The 19,154-nt window shown below is 41.8% G+C and overlaps 1 protein-coding gene across 1 annotated transcript in view; it reads right to left on the bottom strand.

The window, feature by feature from the left end:
• The window catches only part of npr2 (natriuretic peptide receptor 2), a 159,475-nt gene that overhangs the window by 91,077 nt on the left and 49,244 nt on the right, over positions 1 to 19,154 (bottom strand). The window contains exons 5-6 of the mRNA XM_048527762.2: positions 8,761 to 8,855; positions 1,917 to 2,052 (exon numbers count right to left, since the gene is read on the bottom strand). Coding sequence (XP_048383719.1) covers positions 1,917 to 2,052; positions 8,761 to 8,855 — 231 coding nt within the window. The remainder of the gene's footprint in view (positions 1 to 1,916; positions 2,053 to 8,760; positions 8,856 to 19,154) is intronic.

The following is a 19,154-nucleotide window of genomic DNA, read 5'->3' as shown; positions in this document are numbered from 1 at the left end:
AAATAGGGAGAGAGGGGGAGGTGGACCGAAGATGGAGAGAACAGAAGATAGGTGGAGAGGAGAGTATAGGTGGGGAGGTAGGGAGGGGATAGGTCAGTCCAAGGAAGACGGACAGGTCAAGGAGGTGCGATGAGGTTAGTAGGTAGGAGATGGAGGTGCGGCTTGGGGTGGGAGGAAGGGATGGGTGAGAGGAAGAACAAGTTAGGGAGGCAGAGACAGGTTGGACTGGTTTTGGGATGCAGTGGGTGGAGGGGAAGAGCTGGGCTGGTTGTGTGGTGCAGTGGGGGGAGGGGACGAACTGGGCTGGTTTTGGGATGCGTTGGGGGAAGGGAAGATTTTGAAGCTGGTGAAGTCCACATTGATACCATTGGGCTGCAGGGTTCCCAAGCAGAATATGAGTTGCTATTCCTGCAACCTTCAGGTGGCATCATTGTGGCACTGCAGGAGGCCCATGATGGACATGTCATCTAAAGAATGGGAGGGGGAGTGGAAATGGTTTGCGACTGGGAGGTGCAGTTGTTTATTGCGAACCGAGCGGAGGTGTTCTGCAAAGTGGTCCCCAAGCCTCCGCTTGGTTTCCCCAATGTAGAGGAAGCCACATCAGGTACAATGGATGCAGTATACCACATTGGCAGATGTGCAGGTGAACCTCTGCTTAATATGGAAAGTCATCTTGGGGCCTGGGATAGGGGTGAGGGAGGAGGTGTGGGGGCAAGTGTAGCATTTCATGCGGTTGCAGGGGAAGGTGCCGTGTGTGGTAGGGTTGGAGGGCAGTGTGGAGCGAACAAGGGAGTCATGGAGAGAGTGGTCGCTCCGGAAAGCAGACAAGGGTGGGGATTTCGGTCCGCCTCCCCCCTCTCCCTATTTATTCCAGAACCCTCACCCCATCCCTCTCTCTGATGAAGGGTCTAGGCCCGAAACGTCAGCTTTTGTGCTCCTGAGATGCTGCTGGGCCTGCTGTGTTCATCCAGCCTCACATTTTATTATCATGGAAAATGAGGAGCAGGTTTTGCCATAGTTTAAGACAAGGTCTTGCACTCCAACAAACACATCCAGGTACTTTGAAGGAAAATCTCTGTGATAATGTGAGCGAAAGAAGGAACATAACACTTTCTGTCAGTTAATTTTCTACAATGGCGAAAAGTTGAAATCATGATATTGGCTATTTCAGGATCTGAGCCAGCAAAGAAACTTCCTAACATTGTGTATCCAAACCCCTATAAACAATTTTTTATTTAATTTTAGTCTGTTGACCAATCACATAAAGCAACTGTAGAAATTCAAATTTGAAAAAAAACATAGGTTTTTAAGATGTTAAATGTAAGACCTGTCATAGTCACCGCTCAACTGAAATTGCAGTAGATTTTCAGCTTAACAATTTGAAAACAAAAACCAAAAGAACTGCTGATGCTGTAGATCAGAGGCAAAAATAGAATTGCTGGTGAGGCTCAGCAGGTCTGGCAGCATCTGTGGAGAGAAATCAGATTTAACATTTTGGTTTAAGTGACCCTTCCTGTTCTGAGGAAGGTTCACACAACTTAAAATGTTAATTCTGATTTCTCTCCACAGAGACTGCCAGACCTGCTGAGCCTTTCCAGAAATACCTATTTTTGTTGAATATATGATATTTTGCTGAAAGTAGTTTCTGACAACATTATGTTATGCAACTTGTGCTGCGTTTGAAGAGGTCAACTGGATTGAACTATCAAAGAAACTGCTAGTGAATTAATTGTTTGGTTAGTACAGTGAGGTACTTTCCATTTTAAATTTGTAGAATTTGGGTATGGTCTGCTTTTCTATCCTTTGTGACTGCAGTTTTTAATTATTATATTATAATACATTATTATATTATATTATAATATTGATATAGAAATTGGAGCTGTCAAAACATTGTGCAAGAAAAATTATTACGCTACCCTGCTTGCAGGAAGCAAGATCTGTTTCAAACACACATGGAGGGTTGTCTAGAGGAACAGAGCCTGATGGCCAGTGAATCTCTACATTAGGAATCCAATAGATCTGCTTTTTCACTCCCAAATAGTGAGCAACAACCTGTATAACATAAAGAAAAACGTTTAAGTCAGCCATATTTTACTTAAATATATCTGTCATACTTAAAAATTAAGCGGTCAATTGCATTCACCAAAATATTTCCAAAAATCACTTGTGAAAATTACTCAGGACTCCAAATCAAAATATCAAGATTTTCTGGCATCAACTTTCAATGCAGTATTCTGCTACCAGGACAGGTTGTTGGAAATTTTGGAAATTTCTTTGCAATTTCTGATGGACGTTGATAATATTGAATGTTGGGAGGACTATTGATTTTTGTGACTGAAATCTGTGTTGTAGACAAGCAAAACCCAAATTTGTAAACAACCTACCCAACGGGCTACATTTTATGAAAAACTAGGTTGAGATTAATACTCAAGGGATTTCATGGAGGGTTTCTCTGAGCTTGACGGAGTTATCTCACGTAATTCTGCACTGATCGCTTCATTACTTATGTACCACTTCTCGACAGCAATGTGCAATCATGTGTTCACCAGGTGCAAAAGTATTCACTGCTGTCAGGGCCTGACAGAACTAGTGCCACTGGCAAAATATTTAAAGCCCAACTGTATGCTGCCACCAAGAATTGGTCTTCACAGTACACATGTTTGAAAGAAAACAAAAAACGAAAAGTTTCTGAGGGCACCTCAGTGAGACGTCATTAGAAACAGTCTCTCACAATCTCTTTACATCATTTGCTGTTTGAGCGACTCTCATTGTAATTGCAGCTGCAAGAATAAAGCTGCTCAGATTCCCAGTTGTTAGTGCCATACAATGTTAGAACCCAGTCTTAGAACCCACTCCTTCCCCAAAACCCACACATTGTCACTGCTCAATGTGGGAGGATCACATATTGTGAACAAACTGCAAATGAATGTAACATTACTTTCCTGTTGTTCAGTAAAAGTTAAAGGAAAACTAAACAGAAATATTGAATTTACATTGTTGCTTGACTTTCAACCAAAACAAGCTTACAGTCAGTGAATAAAGGCCTAGACCAGCTCACATCAAGCATGTGTCAACTAAGTACTGCATGATTCGATTTGAAACAAAAACAGAAATTACTCAGCAGGTCTGGCAGCGTGTGTGCAGTGAAATCAGAGTTAACAGTTTAGGTCAAGTAACTTTTCCTCAGAACTAGTGTAAAATGTCAGAGGAAGCGTGGATGTAAGTCAGCAGGGACTGGACAAGGGGAGAAAAGACCGAGTCGAGGTAGGAAGAGTTGAGTTCTGTGGGGCAGGAGCAGGATGAAACAATGTGTCTGCCCAGGCAGTCCTGTTTGTGGATTTTTGGAAGGAGGTGGAAGTGAGCTGTGCAGGTCTGGGGGACCATCAGCTTAGAGGCAGTGGTGGGGAGATCACCAGATGAAATGAGGTTAGTGACTGTAGTCGATACAATGGCCTGATGTGCCATGATGGGGTCATAGTCCGGGGGAGATAGCAGGAGGTATCTGAGAGCTAGCGCTTAGCCTCTGCAATGTAGAGGTCAGTACGCCAGACTACAACAGTACCATCCTTAATGGCAGGCTTAAGAACAGAGTCAGGGTTGGACCTAAGTGCATGGAGTGCAGTCAGTTTATTGGAACATATGTTAGAATGGAGGAGGGGGGGCAGATATATTGTGGCAACCAATGTCATGTTGACAGTTCTCAATGAACAAGTTCAGTAAGGCCAGAGGGAGGGTTCCGGGTGGAGAGAGAGCATTAGATGTGGGCAAAGTGGTCTATGGGATGGGGAGAGGATTCTTGTCCCAGAAATGGGCATGGAAGTGAATGCTACAAAAGAAGAGTTCAACGTTATGCCATGTCCGAAATTCAATAAAAGTGGGAATGCAGGGAGATAAAACTGAGACCTTCGCTCAACACGGAACGTTCATCATCAGAGAGTGAAACATCAGATGGGATAATAAATACATGACAGGAGTTGGGGTTGGGAGACAAGATAGAGTCAGAGGGAAAGAGAGGGGAGAATGATTCCAGAGGGCTAGAGTATCTCTAATTCTTGCATCTTGTGTTAGATCACGCCTGAAAGATAAAGAAAAAGTTTCCTGTTGGCATGCTGAATAACCCAAAGGATGAAGTAGAACTGGGGAGCAGTGAGGCTTTGATCCAGTGCGAAGCAGTGCTGTTGGAGAGAAGGGTCAAGAGTGTGCATATGACAACGCATGGCACTGAGTGTGGATCTCAGGATGTGGTGAGAACAGCTGTTTGAGGAATGGTGAACATCACGGAGATACCTGCAATCCTGGGTCAATTCAAATCATACACAATGAAACTGGAGCCTGAGCCTGAGGCAGTCACTGAGGGATGTGATGTGGCTGTGGAAACAACTATTAGCAAATACCCCATCAAACACCAGCAGCAACACTGAAATTAATGAAGGCTGACAAGAAAAAGATTTGATTTATTATTCCACGTGTACTGAGATACAAAGAAAAGTATTGCTTTGCATGCTAACTAGCTAAATCAAGCCTTACATAAGTGCAGAGATAATAGGAACTGCAGATGCTGGAGAATCCAAGATAATAAAATGTGAGGCTGGATGAACACAGCAGGCCAAGCAGCATCTCAGGAGCACAAAAGCTGACGTTTCGGGCCTAGACCCTTCATCAGAGAGTGTCTAGGCCCGAAACGTCAGCTTTTGTGCTCCTGAGATGCTGCTTGGCCTGCTGTGTTCATCCAGCCTTACATAAGTGCATCAGGGCAGTACAACAAAATATAGAATATAGTGTAGAATAGTGGAATAAGGCTACAAAGAGGGTGCAGAGATAAATTAACTCTGACATATGCAAATTCCACTCATAAATTTGATAACAGTGGGGTAGAAGCTGTTCTTGAACCTTTTGGTATGTGTCTTCAAAGTTTTGTACCTTCTGCCCAATGGAAGAGGGTGGGAGGGGTCTTTGATTATATTGGCTGTTTTCCTGAGGCAGCAGAAGGTCAATGGAAGGAAGACTGGTTTCTTTCGTCTTATGGTCTACAACTCTGTCATAGTGAAGATGAAGTTGCTCCTACTCTAGATCCTCAGGAAGACAGCTGCCACTGTCCCAGCATTTCAGCTTCTATGACATCTCTTCTTTGCCTGATCCAGTGGTGCAGTGTGCAGCATGCGGGATGTGTGTGTCTGGACAGCACTGAAAAATCCTCCTACACCCACCTCCCTTTTCCCAGACCGGCTCAAGATTTGTAACTTTATCTCCAAGAGGTCTGTTGTTTGTTTTGTCACGGCCCTGGTGGAAGCATGTGCCACATCATACTGATGCTTGGCTTCAGTCAGGGATTACATAGTGGAGTTGTGAGCTATTGTTGCAGAGGGTAGTCCTTGTCTCCTGAAGCCCCCATCCTAGCAAGGTATCTGGCCCTTCTAGTGAAGCTCTCAAGGGTATAGGCACCACGGCAGCTTCCAGAGTACTTGGCACAAACCTCTGAGAAGGAGCACCAATGATCAGAGATGATTTTTGCATTGATGGAATCAAAGCCTGTTCTATTGCACTGTGATATTGTGCTTGCAATGTGATTTACGCACAGCCTATAGCACCGTTCCTGGGAGAAACCAGCTATGTTGGCAAAGCCGACTGCCCTGGCCGCAGCACTGGTTCTGATGCAGGGAAACAAGATGAGTCAACATGATTTGGTACAAACTGTATGGGTCACAGCCTTGAAATATGTGTGGGTGGGGAGTCACGAGTGTCCTTCTGAAGGCAGCCAGTTGCATAAAAATTCAATACAGCTGTCATCTTGACATCTATCCATTTAGAATGGACACCAACCCCGTTCAGGTTAGAGGTCTCACTCCGTCAGGTAACACCATTTTGTAATGGCGCCACGGGATATCTGTAGTTTGTGGCTGAATGCACCTCACTCATCTGGAGGAAATGGCACGTAGGGCAACAGACTCTGGGCCTCCTGGATCTCCTCAACAGGTAGCTTCAGCTGTAATTGTTTCACATGGAAGCTGTTCATCAACTGCTGAAAATTGCTACTCGTCCCAGGCCTTCTGATGCATTTGTTCCACCTCATCACTGAATCTCTCACTATCAACATCCTGGGGATTATCATTGACCAGAAACTCAATTGGACCCACCACATAAACGCAGCGGCTACAGCAGCAGGTCAGACTGAGATACTGCGGGTGAGTAACTCATCTCTTGACTCTCCAAAGCCTGTCCACCATCTACAAGCACAAGTCAAGAATATGATGGAATATTCCCCACTATTTCCTTGAGACAGGATTAGTCATCGCATGGAAAAATAATAGGTCAGTTAGGAAGATCCAGCATGGATTTCTAAAGGGGAAATTGTGTTTAACTAACATTCTGGAAGTATTTAAAGAGTTAACAGAAATGATTAAGGTAATACTGTGGATGTGGTGTTCATGAACATCCAGAAGGTATTCGATACACTACAATACAGAGAGGCATGTGAGAAAGGTTATAGGTCATGGAATCTAACAGAGAGTGGCAAGTTGGACAGAAAGTTGACTGAGTGATTGGTGAATGGATATTTTGCGGGCTCATGGATGATTTGTGGTGGAGCTCTCCAGACGTCAACATTGGGACCCTTTCTCTTAGAATCATAGAATCCACACGGTGCAGAAAGAAATCATCTGGCCCATCAAGTCTGCAGTGACCCTCCAAACATCATCCCATCCAGAACTACACCATCTCCTTATTCCTGTAACCATGTATTTAGCATGGCTAATCCACCTAACCGTTCATCTTTGGACTGTTGGGGAAAACTGTGGCAGCTGATGGAAACCCCTGCAGACACAGGGACAATATGCAAACTCCACATAGACAGTGACCCAAGGATGAAATCAAACCCTGGTCCATGGCACTGGGAGGCAGCAGTGCTAACCACTGTACCACTGTGCCAGTCTAGCATATATTAAAGATCTAAATCTTGGTTTGCAGGCATGGTATATGGATGCCATGAAACTTGAAAGTGTTGTAAACTGAGGGGAACAGTACAGAACTCATTAGAGTGAGTAGATGGCAGATAAAGTTCAATGCAAAGAAGTGTGAAATAATGTATTTGGTGGGTAGAAAAATACAAAATAAGGAGTACAATTATAAGGGAGGTGCAGGAGCAGCACGCCTAGGTGTATAGGTGTGGAGCTGGAGGAACACAGCGGGTCGGCAGCATTAGAGGAGCAGGAAAGCTGACGTTTCGGGTCTGGACTCTTCTTCAGAAATGTGGGAGGGGAGGGGGGCTCTGAAATAAATAGGGAAGTGTGGGCAGTGGATAGTGGAGCGTATAGATGGGAGAGAAGATGGACCAGTCAAGGAGGCAGGGATGAGGCTAGTAAAGGTGAGTGTAGGTAGGAAGTGGGGGTGGTCACCAGTGAGATTCTAGTCTTGCAGTCAAAGCCTCGAGTGGAAAATCATACTGTTCATTCTTGCCATTAAATTCTAGATTTTCCATTCTGATCATTTTTTTCCTATAGCTAGTGCCATCACCCATGTCCATCAAGGGCTAGGAAGATTCTGTCCCGTTGTATTTGGCTTACGGTTAACCCAATAATGTTAGAGCATTCCCACTTAAAGGTCAATATGTGATCTTCCAAATCCAAAGGGCTATGTTCTGAATAGAACGGCAGTCGCTGCACAGGCCCTCATTTTCTCTATCTGTCATCAGCTCACTTTGAGCCCCTATTTCAGTGCGTTTGAAAGAATTTTCCTGTCCATCCTGACTTCTGTGGCCAAGTTCCTGACATATGAATCTACGATGATAATAATGTAGGAACATTCAACTTAAGAGCAGGAGTATGTCATTCAACGTTTCCAGCCGACTGCTCCACTCAACAACATCATGGCTGATTAGATGGTGATCTCAATTCCACCTCCCAGTCTAACCCACCACCATCTGTTAAATGTTGATGCCTTTTTCTAACAAAAACCTAAGCCCAGCCTTGAAAAAATTCAATGATGCAGCCCTTACTAATTCTTGAGGAAGAGTACCCCACAGACTAACAGCCCTTTAAGAGATTAAAAACTTTCCTCATCTCTTCCTTTAACATGTCTTGGTCCTAAAATGTGTCCTTTCATTCTCATTCCCACACTTCATGAAACTTCCGCTTGGTACCCAATCTGTTATGCTCCCTCAGGATCATATATGCTTCAGTGCAATCACCAAGTGAATTTTTCACAGCTAAAATGATGCTTAGCAATTTACCTTCTTTTTGGTTTTTAAATCTTCTAGTTGTTCAATATCTCCCCCATCTTAGCAAATAAGACACCAAACTGAATCGTTTCCAGTCTACCACTAGTTTACTTCAATTATCTGAATGAAGCTGAACTTGAGATTGATGGTGAAGTCAGAGTTCATTGCATTTTGCAGGAAACATTTCTTGACAGGGTTACATCCTATCAGTGCAAAATAGTCTCAAGTATTCTAATATGATCCGGTGAGCTTTGGTCTACATCCCACGTCCTATTTTCACACTTAATTTCTATTCTGTTGGACCGCTGTGAGAGACTATTCTTCCATCCTAAGGCTTCCTTCTAAATAAAGAGCAGGTTTATGTAACCATGGTAACAAAGAGATTTTTAAATTTAAATATATATGAACGTAAGTTTAGTAATTCCATGTTTACTCAGGGGGGCATGCATTGAAAATAGGAGAGCATCTCTGTTGTTCCAGTTTATCCAAGCCACACTTGAGAAACAAATATTTACACATCAGTCATAAACATACTACAAAATACTAACCTTATATTCACCAGTTTCTATGTTGGCCATGTCCCACAGACTAAAGTCGATGTCTCTATCACCATTTTCATCAATGCTCACTAATCCAGTAACTCCTGTAATAAAACAGAAACAGAAACCAAGTGGAAAATTAAATAGCACCACAAGATAAACAGTAATTATTATTCCATTTTGCATCAAATGTTGATTCCTAACACATCTAACATTTTGTTTTAGAATTTGCAAGCAAAGATTGGTTGATCAAATAAAACATCATGTGTTGGCTACTCACAGTAGGCAGAGTGCACATCACACTGAGTTAGCAAATTGGCATTCCCACAAGGCCATTTTAATGGGCAGAGAAGCCAGGGTATGCACAAATCTGCAAGTTTTTGAACTTTTCTTTACGTTTTCATTTTAGGAACAGGAAAAGAACGAGATCGCCTCTGAGTGCCATTAATAAAAAGTTTAGGTTTTCCTTTAGCAAAGCTTTCTAATTGACCAACAAAAATTTCCTTGAATTCTGGACCCTTATAGTTTAATGGCCAACTTGTAAAATACAAAGGTCAGAAATTCAGTTGCTCTTCCCAGCTCCAAAAACATCTTCCCAAACATGTAGCCTGTAGATGAGTCCCTGGTATAATGAGGTCTCACGTGCGACAGCGTGAAAGACGTTCCTGATTACATGGGAAAGTTATTCTAGAATGTGAGGAAGAGCACACAAAATTCATAGTCCATTTTGGAGCAAAGAGATAACTCAAGTATGTCTGAGGGTTTGCAGATAAAATTTTAGGAAATGGGCAGTAAATTGAAAAATAAGACTTCAAGAATGCTCATCTTGGATTTGCCCCTATGAAAGGCATTGGAAAAGTTGAGTAAAGGAAGATTGGTAAAGCTCATGTATGGCTTCAGGGCTCATGCAGCAGGAGAAAGAAAATTACACGCTCTTGGGGCGCTGGAGTTAGTTCTGGGACATCAGGGATGACAAATAGAGCAGTGGGCAGGTCTTAAATTAATATGATGGGAAGTGGGGAAAGTCCAGGCTGAATACAAAAATAACAGCAGTGAAGCTTCTTAGAATTGAAGCAGAAGGCTGAGTGGAAAACGAACTATGATAAAATATTATCAACAGGAAAAAGGATAGACACAGTCCAAGGCAGTGAAAAATTAAAACAAAAGTATACGTTGAAAAGGCATAGCCTGTTCGAAAAGCTAAGTTGTGCTCTTTTTCCATGATTTTTTTTCCAAGTCCTGGTGCAAATTCTTTTCACATTATTTGTTCTCTTATTATCACCACTGAACCCTGTTTTTCTTTTATCACTTTGTTTATTAAACCCTCATTTTATGATGTTTTTCTCTGCCTATTCTTAAAGGTCTACTTCTTCTGCTTTTAGTTAAATGCCTGTTTGTGCTGTCTTTTGCAACAGTTGATTCCTGTGTTTTGTTTGTTCCCTTTGTTTTTTATCAATATACCTGTTTCTCATTTGCTGTCTAAATGCCTATTCCCTTTGTTTTCTTTTGAGAGAGCAATGTTTCTTGCAAGATTTTTTAAAAAGCCGTTTTCTTTAAAGATATGAGCCAGGAGCGGGAGTGGGTCATCTGGCCCTTTGAGCCTGCTCTGCCATTCAATATGATTATGGCTGATCTTTTCATGGCCTCAGCTCCACTTACCCACCCTCTCACCGAAACGCTTAATTTATTTACTATTCAAAAAATTATCTACCTTAGCTATAAAAACATTCAATGAGGTAGCTTCAACTACTTCACTGGTCAGGGATTTCCACAGATTTGCAAGCCTTTGGGTGATGTAGTTCTTCCTCAATTCGGTCCCAAATCTGGTCCGACTAACTTTGAGACTATGTCCCCTAGTTCTAGTTTCACCTGCTGGTGGAAACATCCTTCCTACTTCTATCTTGTGTCTTCCATCCATAATTTTTAAAAATGTTTCTATAAGATCAGGAGGGGAGACGCTGGCCTTGCGGTATTATCACTGGACCATTAATCCAGAGATCCAGATAATGCTCTGGGGACCTTGGTTCGAATCCCAACATGACAGACAGTGGGATTTGAATTCAATAACTATCTGAAATTAAGAGTCTAATGATCATGAATCCATTGTCGACTGTTGGAAAAACCCATCTGGTTCACTAATGTCCTTTAGGGTAGGAAACTGCCATTCTTACCTGGTCTGGCCTACGTGTGACTCCAGACCCACAGCAATGTGGTTGACTCTGAACTGCCCTCTGGGCAATAAGTGCTTTGTGGCCAACAATGCCCTCGTCCCATGAATGAGTAAAGGAAGATTTCCCCTCTTTCTTCTAAATTCCACTGAATATAGAACATAGAACATAGAACAGTACAGCACAGAACAGGCCCTTCAGCCCACAATATTGTGCCGACCATTGATCCTCATGTATGCACCCTCAAATTTCTGTGACCATATGCATGTCCAGCAGTCTCTTAAATGACCCCAATGACCTTGCTTCCACAACTGCTGCTGGCAACGCATTCCATGCTCTCACAACTCTCTGCGTAAAGAACCTGCCTCTGACATCCCCTCTATACTTTCCACCAACCAGCTTAAAACTATGACCCCTCGTACTAGCCATTTCTGCCCTGGGAAATAGTCTCTGGCTATCAACTCTATCTATGCCTCTCATTATCTTGTATACCTCAATTAGGTCCCCTCTCCTCCTCCTTTTCTCCAATGAAAAGAGACCGAGCTCAGTCAACCTCTCTTCATAAGATAAGCCCTCCAGTCCAGGCAGCATCCTGGTAAACCTCCTCTGAACTCTCTCCAAAGCATCCACATCTTTCCTATAATAGGGCGCCCAGAACTGGACGCAGTATTCCAAGTGCAGTCTAACCAAAGTTTTATAGAGCTGCAACAAGATCTCACGACTCTTAAACTCAATCCCCCTGTTAATGAAAGCCAAAACACCATATGCTTTCTTAACAACCCTGTCCACTTGGGTGGCCATTTTAAGGGATCTATGTATCTGCACACCAAGATCCCTCTGTTCCTCCACGCTGCCAAGAATCCTATCCTTAATCCTGTACTCAGCTTTCAAATTCGACCTTCCAAAATGCATCACCTCGCATTTATCCAGGTTGAACTCCATCTGCCACCTCTCAGCCCATCTCTGCATCCTGTCAATGTCCCGCTGCAGCCTTCAACAGCCCTCTACACTGTCAATGACACCTCCGACCTTTGTGTTGTCTGCAAACTTGCTGACCCATCCTTCAATCCCCTCATCCAAGTCATTAATAAAAATTACAAACAGTAGATAATCCCGGTTTATTCAGCCTTTCCTCATAAACCAAGCCTCTTTACTCCGGAGTCAACCTAGTGATCTCCTCTACACCCCCTCCAGTGCCAGTACATCCTTTTTCAATTAAAGAGACCAAAACTGCACACAGTACTCCAGGTGTGGCCTCACCAGCAACTTGTACAGCTGCAACATAACCTCCCTGCTTTTACACTCCATCCCTCTACAATGAAGGACAAAAGTTCATTTGCCTTCTTAATTCACTGTTGCACCTGCAAACAAAATCTTCTGCAATTCATGCACAAGGAGACCCAGGTCCCTCTGCAAGCAGCATGCTGCAATATTTTACTGCTCAAGTCATTGTCTCTTTTTATTGTAATTCCTACTAAAATGGATGACTTCACATTTATAAATATTGAATTCCATCTGCCAAACCTTTGCCCATTCACTTAAGCTATCTATATCCCTCTGCCAACTTTCCGTATCCTCTACACACTTAGCTCTACCACTCAACTTAGTATCATCTGCAAACTTTGACATACTGCACTTGGTCCCTAACTCTAAATCATCTACATAAATTGTAAACAATTGCGGTCCCAACACTGATCCCTGAGGCATACCACTGGTCACCATTCACCAACCAGAAAAAACACTCATTTATTCCCATTCTTTGCTTCCACTTAGTTAACCAATCCTTATTGCATGCCAATACATTGCCTGTAATTCAGTGCACCTTTACTTTATGCAGTAGCCTATTGTGCAGCACCTTATCAAATGCCTTTTGGAAATCCAGGTACACTATATCTACTGGGTTCTCATTGTCCACCATGCTTGTAATGTCTTCATAGAATTCCAGCAAATTAGTCAAGCATGACCTGTCTTTCATGAACCCAGACTGCATCTACCCAATGGGGCAATTTTTATCTGGATGTCTTGCTATTTCTTCCTTAATGATAGACTCAGACATTTTCCCCACTACAGAAGTTAAGCTAAACGGCCTATAAATCCCCATTTTTGTCTAACCCCTTTTTTGAACAGTGGTGTCACATTGGTTGCTTTCCAATTTGCTGGAACTACCCTAAAGTCCTGCAAATTTTAGAAAATTACCACGAGTGCATTTGCTATTGCTCCCACCATCTCTTTTAGTACCCAGGGATGCATTCCATCAGAGCCAGGAGACTTGTTTACCTTTAGCTCCATTAGCTTGCCTAACACCACCTCTTTCACGATTATGATCATTTCTAGGTCCTCACCTACTTTAGTCTCTTTGTCATCAATTACTGGCAAGATTTTTTTTCTGCCCTCCACTGTAAGACTAACACAAAATAACTGTTCAATGCCACTGCCATTTTCTCATTTCCCATTATTAAATCCCCCTTCTCATCGACTAAAGGACCAATGTTTACCTTAGTCATTCCTTTTTCATTTTATATAATTATAGCAACTTTTGCTGTCATTGTATTCTGAGCTAGTTTAGTCTCATAATCCACCTTACCTTTCTTTATAGACTTTGTTGTGGTTTCCTGTTGACCATTAAAGTTTTCCCAATCTTCTAGTTTCCCACCGGTCTTTACCGCTTTGTATGCCTTATCTTTCAATTTGATGGCCTGCCTTATTTCCTTAGACATCCATGGCTGATTACCCCTTTTCCTACAGTGCTTCCTTTTCGCTGATATATGTATATTTTTTGAGCACTTTGAAAAATTGCTTTGCATGTCCTCCACTGTTCCTCAACTGTCCCACCATTGACTCTTTGTTTCCAGCCTACTTTAGCCAACTCCTCCCTCATCCTATTGTAGTCTCCTTTGTTTAAGCACAGGACTCTGGTATTGGATTCTATCTTCTCACTTTCCATCTGTATTCAAAATTCAACCATAGTGTGATCATTCCTTCTCAGAGGATCCCTAACTGAGATCATTAATTATCCCTGTCTCGTTATACAGCACCAGATCTAGGAAAGCTTCCACCTTCGTCGGTTCCATTACAGACTGTTCAAGAAAGCTACTGCAGATGCATTTAATGAACTCCTCCTCAAGTCTGCTTTGACTGACCTGGTTCAACCAATCGACATGTAAATTAATTCTATACTTCTTTATTTTAATTTCTTCCTAATTATTCTTTTCTATACCCTTGTTATAATTCAACCTATGTTCAGCAAAGTCTTTTTATGTTTCTTGGTAGTGTTCTTTAGACACCACTTCGTTACTCCAGTTCCTCAAATACTCATGACTTACTTTATAGGCTTCCATTACTATAATTGAATGTTTGCCATTTTAAAATTTGATTGATGGCTCCAAATGATTACACACACTCTGAAGTGAACTATGAACTCCAGTGATTGTTGTTAAAAGGAATTATACATTTGAATGAAATGTCTGTTGTTATAAGTGGTTATGTAGTTGAAGTAAATTAAATACAGTACTTTTTATGTGTTCAAGTGTCTGTTTTAACTGAAGGCTGGAATGAAGACTTAATATTTTACATTATATCATCACGGCATGAGTCCTGTGGTCTACCAAAGTTCGACATTGACTGTGTTGGCACAGTTGGTATGGGGTAGGTTAATATGAAGAGAATGAGTGTTTAAGAGGTTCTGAAGGGTAGACGATGCTATGGTTTGGCATGGTTGGAATGTGGGGAATGTGTTGGACTTTCCTGGTTAGGCCATCATTTACTATCATCCCTAAATGCTCTTGAAAAGATTGCAATCCTTTTGGTGCAGATATAGCCACAATTCTGTTAGGAGGGGGTTCCAGAATTTTGACCAAGTGACACTGAAATGATAAGATATTTCTAAATCAGGGTGGGGTGTGGTTTTCAGATAAATCGCAGGTGACAGTATTTGCATGTCCTTTAACCTTCTCGTTGGCAGTGTTCATGACTTTGGCAGGTGCTGTCAAAGGAGCCTTAGTGAGAGCTGTGATGAGGTGGGATCACCCGGCCTGACTTCTCTAACTTTCAGGCCAAGTTCTCCCAGGCTTGGTTTGTGGGATCAAATATTTTGCGGCTTCGTGCTCTGAATGTGGGGGCAATAATTCTACCCTGTATCTGTTTCTATCCTTCTTTCAGACAGTGCATTCTAGACTGTAGCAATTTGCTATTTGAAATGATTTCTTCTTCATTTGTCAAATAAGTTAGATTCAGGCACGGACGCCAAACAACCTCCATTACGCTCCCCACTCTCAGCTCAATCCCCCTCACCCCTGGAAACAGTTCCTCAATATTTACGCTGACAAAATATTTCATAATTTTGAACTTTCTTGTTAAACGTCCGAAGAAGCTACTCCAGCAGTATGGAAATAATAAGAATAAACTAAAATTTCAGTTTGAAAAAGGAAAGAAAATTGAAGACTATTGTAGCACAATGTAGCTCCAAGTAAATTAATAATTTTTTGGAGCAGGAGCATTCACAGAACCAACAGATCCATGAAACAACTGAAAATTATAAAAAAAAATGAGTATAGCACTGGATGCCATAAAAGTAAATGCTACCTTTGGTTGTGATGAAATAAACTCGTAAACCAGTTGAAACACCAACCAGTCAATGAAATAAAGGAACCATAAGCAGAAACAAACATAAGCAGAAGCTGGCTACAAGGAAATCTTGAGGCCAACACAGTCATATAGTACAGGAAATTGGAAATAAAGTGGAAAGGAATAATGGGAGGTAACAAAGTGTGGAGCTGGATGAACACAGCAGGCCAAACAGCATCTCAGGAGCACAAAAGCTGACGTTTTGGGCCGATGAAGGGTCTAGGCCTGAAATGTCAGTTTTTGTGCTCCTAAGATGCTGCTTGGCCTCTGTTCATCCAGCACCACACTTTGTTATCTCGGATACTCCAGCATCTGCGGTTCCCATTATCTCTGGAAAGGAATAATGACTGGATACTTATGTGATGTTGATGTTTTTATGGATGAGGGGAGTAATATGAAAGGACAAAATCAGGAACCAGTATATCAAGAGATCGTGAAGATTGTGGCATTTTTGAGGAAGTCCACCAAGAGTCCAAAACTTAAGGTGAGGCAGGAAAGTAATGAAGCGATGAGTCAGGGTGGGATTTGACATCGGAGACACAATATCAGCCATGGAGGTTGAAGGATCATATTTGGTTATAATGTGAAGGGGCAAGAGGAATTATTGGATTAAGTTTAAAACCAGCCAATGTATGGCCATGAAATATAAAAGTAAGATAGGTAAACCAATCCCAATATTGAATGGATAATCAATCACAACCACAAACAGTTCAACTGAGATTTGAGTGTGGACCAAAACAAGGCAGAAATAGACAGCTTGAAATGTTAGGGTGAGGTCTGAGAATGGGAATCATGCTTAATGTTCTGTGTATTTAATGAAAAGTCAAAAATTGAAAATAAATCTGTATGCACAAGGAGTTACACCTCCTGGAACAAAGTCCATGAATGGGAATGGAGTGGACCTGAACTGTTGTGTCATGGTGCATTGAGCAAGTCTCAGAAATCATACTCAGGACTCAAACCCAGGATATGAACTCCCAATCTGGTTCTGGCAACTTTCATCAGTGTACTGTACAACTGTGAGTCAAGAGCCTGCATACATATGTCCTAACATTACCAAAAGTATTGTGGAATTTTGATCTTTAGCAACTTTCATGCACGTGGGGTGGTTTTGGAAGGCAGCATGATTCACACAACTTGGTGCACCATCACAAGAACATGAATGTGAATGTTAAGTACAAAAGATGCTGCGGACTTCACATGTCATAATAAAATACATAATAGTAAAGCAGAGGGTGATGACAAGACTTTAATTTGAAAAGATAGGTGACCATTAAATAATGTGATTGTCAGGTTGTCACCTCTGACGTCTGGTAATTGGCAAAGGGATTGATGAGCATTGTGAAACTTGTGCATTGCTGAGAAAAGAAATATGATGGTAAAGCTTTGTGTCTTCCACATATCTTGTCTTCTGCATGAGAAATAAACATGTCCAAGCATTATGCATGTTTTGAACTAACCAAAAAGATGAGGTGCAATAGTGTCCTGGCAGATTCTTCAATGACAACACCTCAAATGATAAGAGCTGGATTGCCTATTAATCGGCACCTTTTGTTCATACAGTATCAATTATTACTTCTTGAACAGCAAAGCCGGCAGGACTATGGAACACTGGATAACTAGAGATACTGATGTTTTGATCAAGATAAAGGAGGCAGCACAAGTCAGGGACAGACAGCTGGGATCAAGTGAGTCCATTGAGGAATAGAGAGGGTGTAGGAGTACACTTCAGGGGGAAATCAGGATGGTGAAATGGGAACATGAGATAGTTTAGCAGATCAGGCCAAGGAGAATTCAAAGAGATTCTACAAGTTTATTAAAGGCAAAAGAGTAACCAGGGACAGAATAGGGCCTCTTAAAGATCGACAGGGCTGTCTATGTCTGGGATCATAGGAGATAGATGAGATCCTAAACATATATTTCACATCAGTATTTACCATAGAGAAAGACATGAAAGCTTAGAGTCCACATGACAGACAAGGAGGTGCTGGAGCTCTTAAAATGCGTAAAGATAGGTGAATCCCTGGGACCTGATTAGGTGTATCCCAGGACATTGTGGGAAGCTAGGAAAGAAATTGTGGACTCCTAGGGGAGATATTTGTATAATCAATAGCCACAGGTGACATGCTGGAAGACTGAACAGAGTCTAATATTAGAACATAGAACATAGAACAGTACAGCACAGAACAGGCCCTTCAGCCCACGATGTTGTGCCACTTTTTTAAGAAAGTCTGCCAGGAAAAGCCAGGTAACTACATAGCAGTCAGCCGAAAGTGAGTGGTGGGTAAGTTGTTGGAGGGGATTGTGAGAGATAGGGTGTACATGCATGTGGAATGATGATGGCTGTTTAAGGATAATTAGCATGCCATTGTGTGTGGGAAATCATGTCCCACAAATTTTGATTCAGTTTTTTGAAGAGGTGACCAAGATGATAAATAAAGGTAGAACAGTAGATGGACCTTAGCAAGGACATTGACAAGGTTCTGCGCAGTATACTGGTTAGTAAGGTTTGATCAAATGGGATCCAAGGAAAGTTACTTTGGATGCCAAATAGGCTCGACAGTAGGAGATAGAGGGTGGTTGTAAAGGGTTGTTGTTCAGACTGGAGGCCTCTGACCAAACGTTTGACAGCTGGATGAGCTTTCGCTGGTTTTGATATCCAGTTTAGTCCTTTGATTGTTGCAAAACTTTGAAAGAAGGCTGAGCTTTCACTGCTTTTAAAATTCAACTCAGCCATCTGTTAGGCTGCTTCAAAACATTTACAGCTCGCGAGCTTTTGGCTGTCTTTAAAACCTTTGATAGGTTCAACACAGGAGATTTTGTTTATATCTTCCTTCAATAAATTCATAGATGTCTTTCAAACATCATTAGGAATTGTGGGCAGAGTTGTTAAGAGATAAAAAAAAAGACTTCAGCATTTTCGCTGAGCTACGCTAAAAGAATTTTGACTTTGTATTCTTCAAAAGCTATCCAATATTTTACCGATATTGTGGTTGCTTTTACCATGGGTATTAGGTGAGTGAATCAGGTGTTTGTGCTGAAAATATATGAGGGCACAGTGTGAGGAAGTATGGGATGAATGAGATGGGCCAGGGTCACACTGTTCTTGAGAACTGGGTCAATGTCACAGAGAATGAAAACAAGCCTTGGCCTACCTCCAATTCAGCCTCCCCAATTCTAGTCCATTCCCACCTTCCCATCATGAAAACATCAGTGGCACTGTGAGTCACAGATGGGATTGTGGGAACAAATCGACTCTGGTGAAGAATCATCTAGATTTGGAACGTTAGCTTGGTCTTTCTCCACAGATGTTGCCTGATCTGTTGTGATTTCCAGCATTTTTTGTTTGCAGTACAGATGGGATCGTGACTTTGGGAAGTATTCCCACACCCATTGCATACCTTCAAAATGAAAACCTGGGTTCTATTGTGCCTAACCAACTTGCATGTAAGGATATTTACACTATAAATGAGTATATGGACAGTTTCAAGATTAAATATTGACATTAAATAGTTGCTAAAAATTGAGACTTTAATTAACAAGATTTGTGGAGTGAAGTTTTAATATTGTATAGGAAAATCTGTTTTTCATGTCTATGTGCTTTTGAATTAA

The sequence above is a fragment of the Stegostoma tigrinum genome, chromosome 1, assembly GCF_030684315.1.
Source record: "Stegostoma tigrinum isolate sSteTig4 chromosome 1, sSteTig4.hap1, whole genome shotgun sequence".
Taxonomy (NCBI): domain Eukaryota; kingdom Metazoa; phylum Chordata; class Chondrichthyes; order Orectolobiformes; family Stegostomatidae; genus Stegostoma; species Stegostoma tigrinum.
The sequence above is the reverse complement of the archived record's forward strand: the minus strand, read 5'-3'. Positions and strand labels throughout refer to the sequence as shown.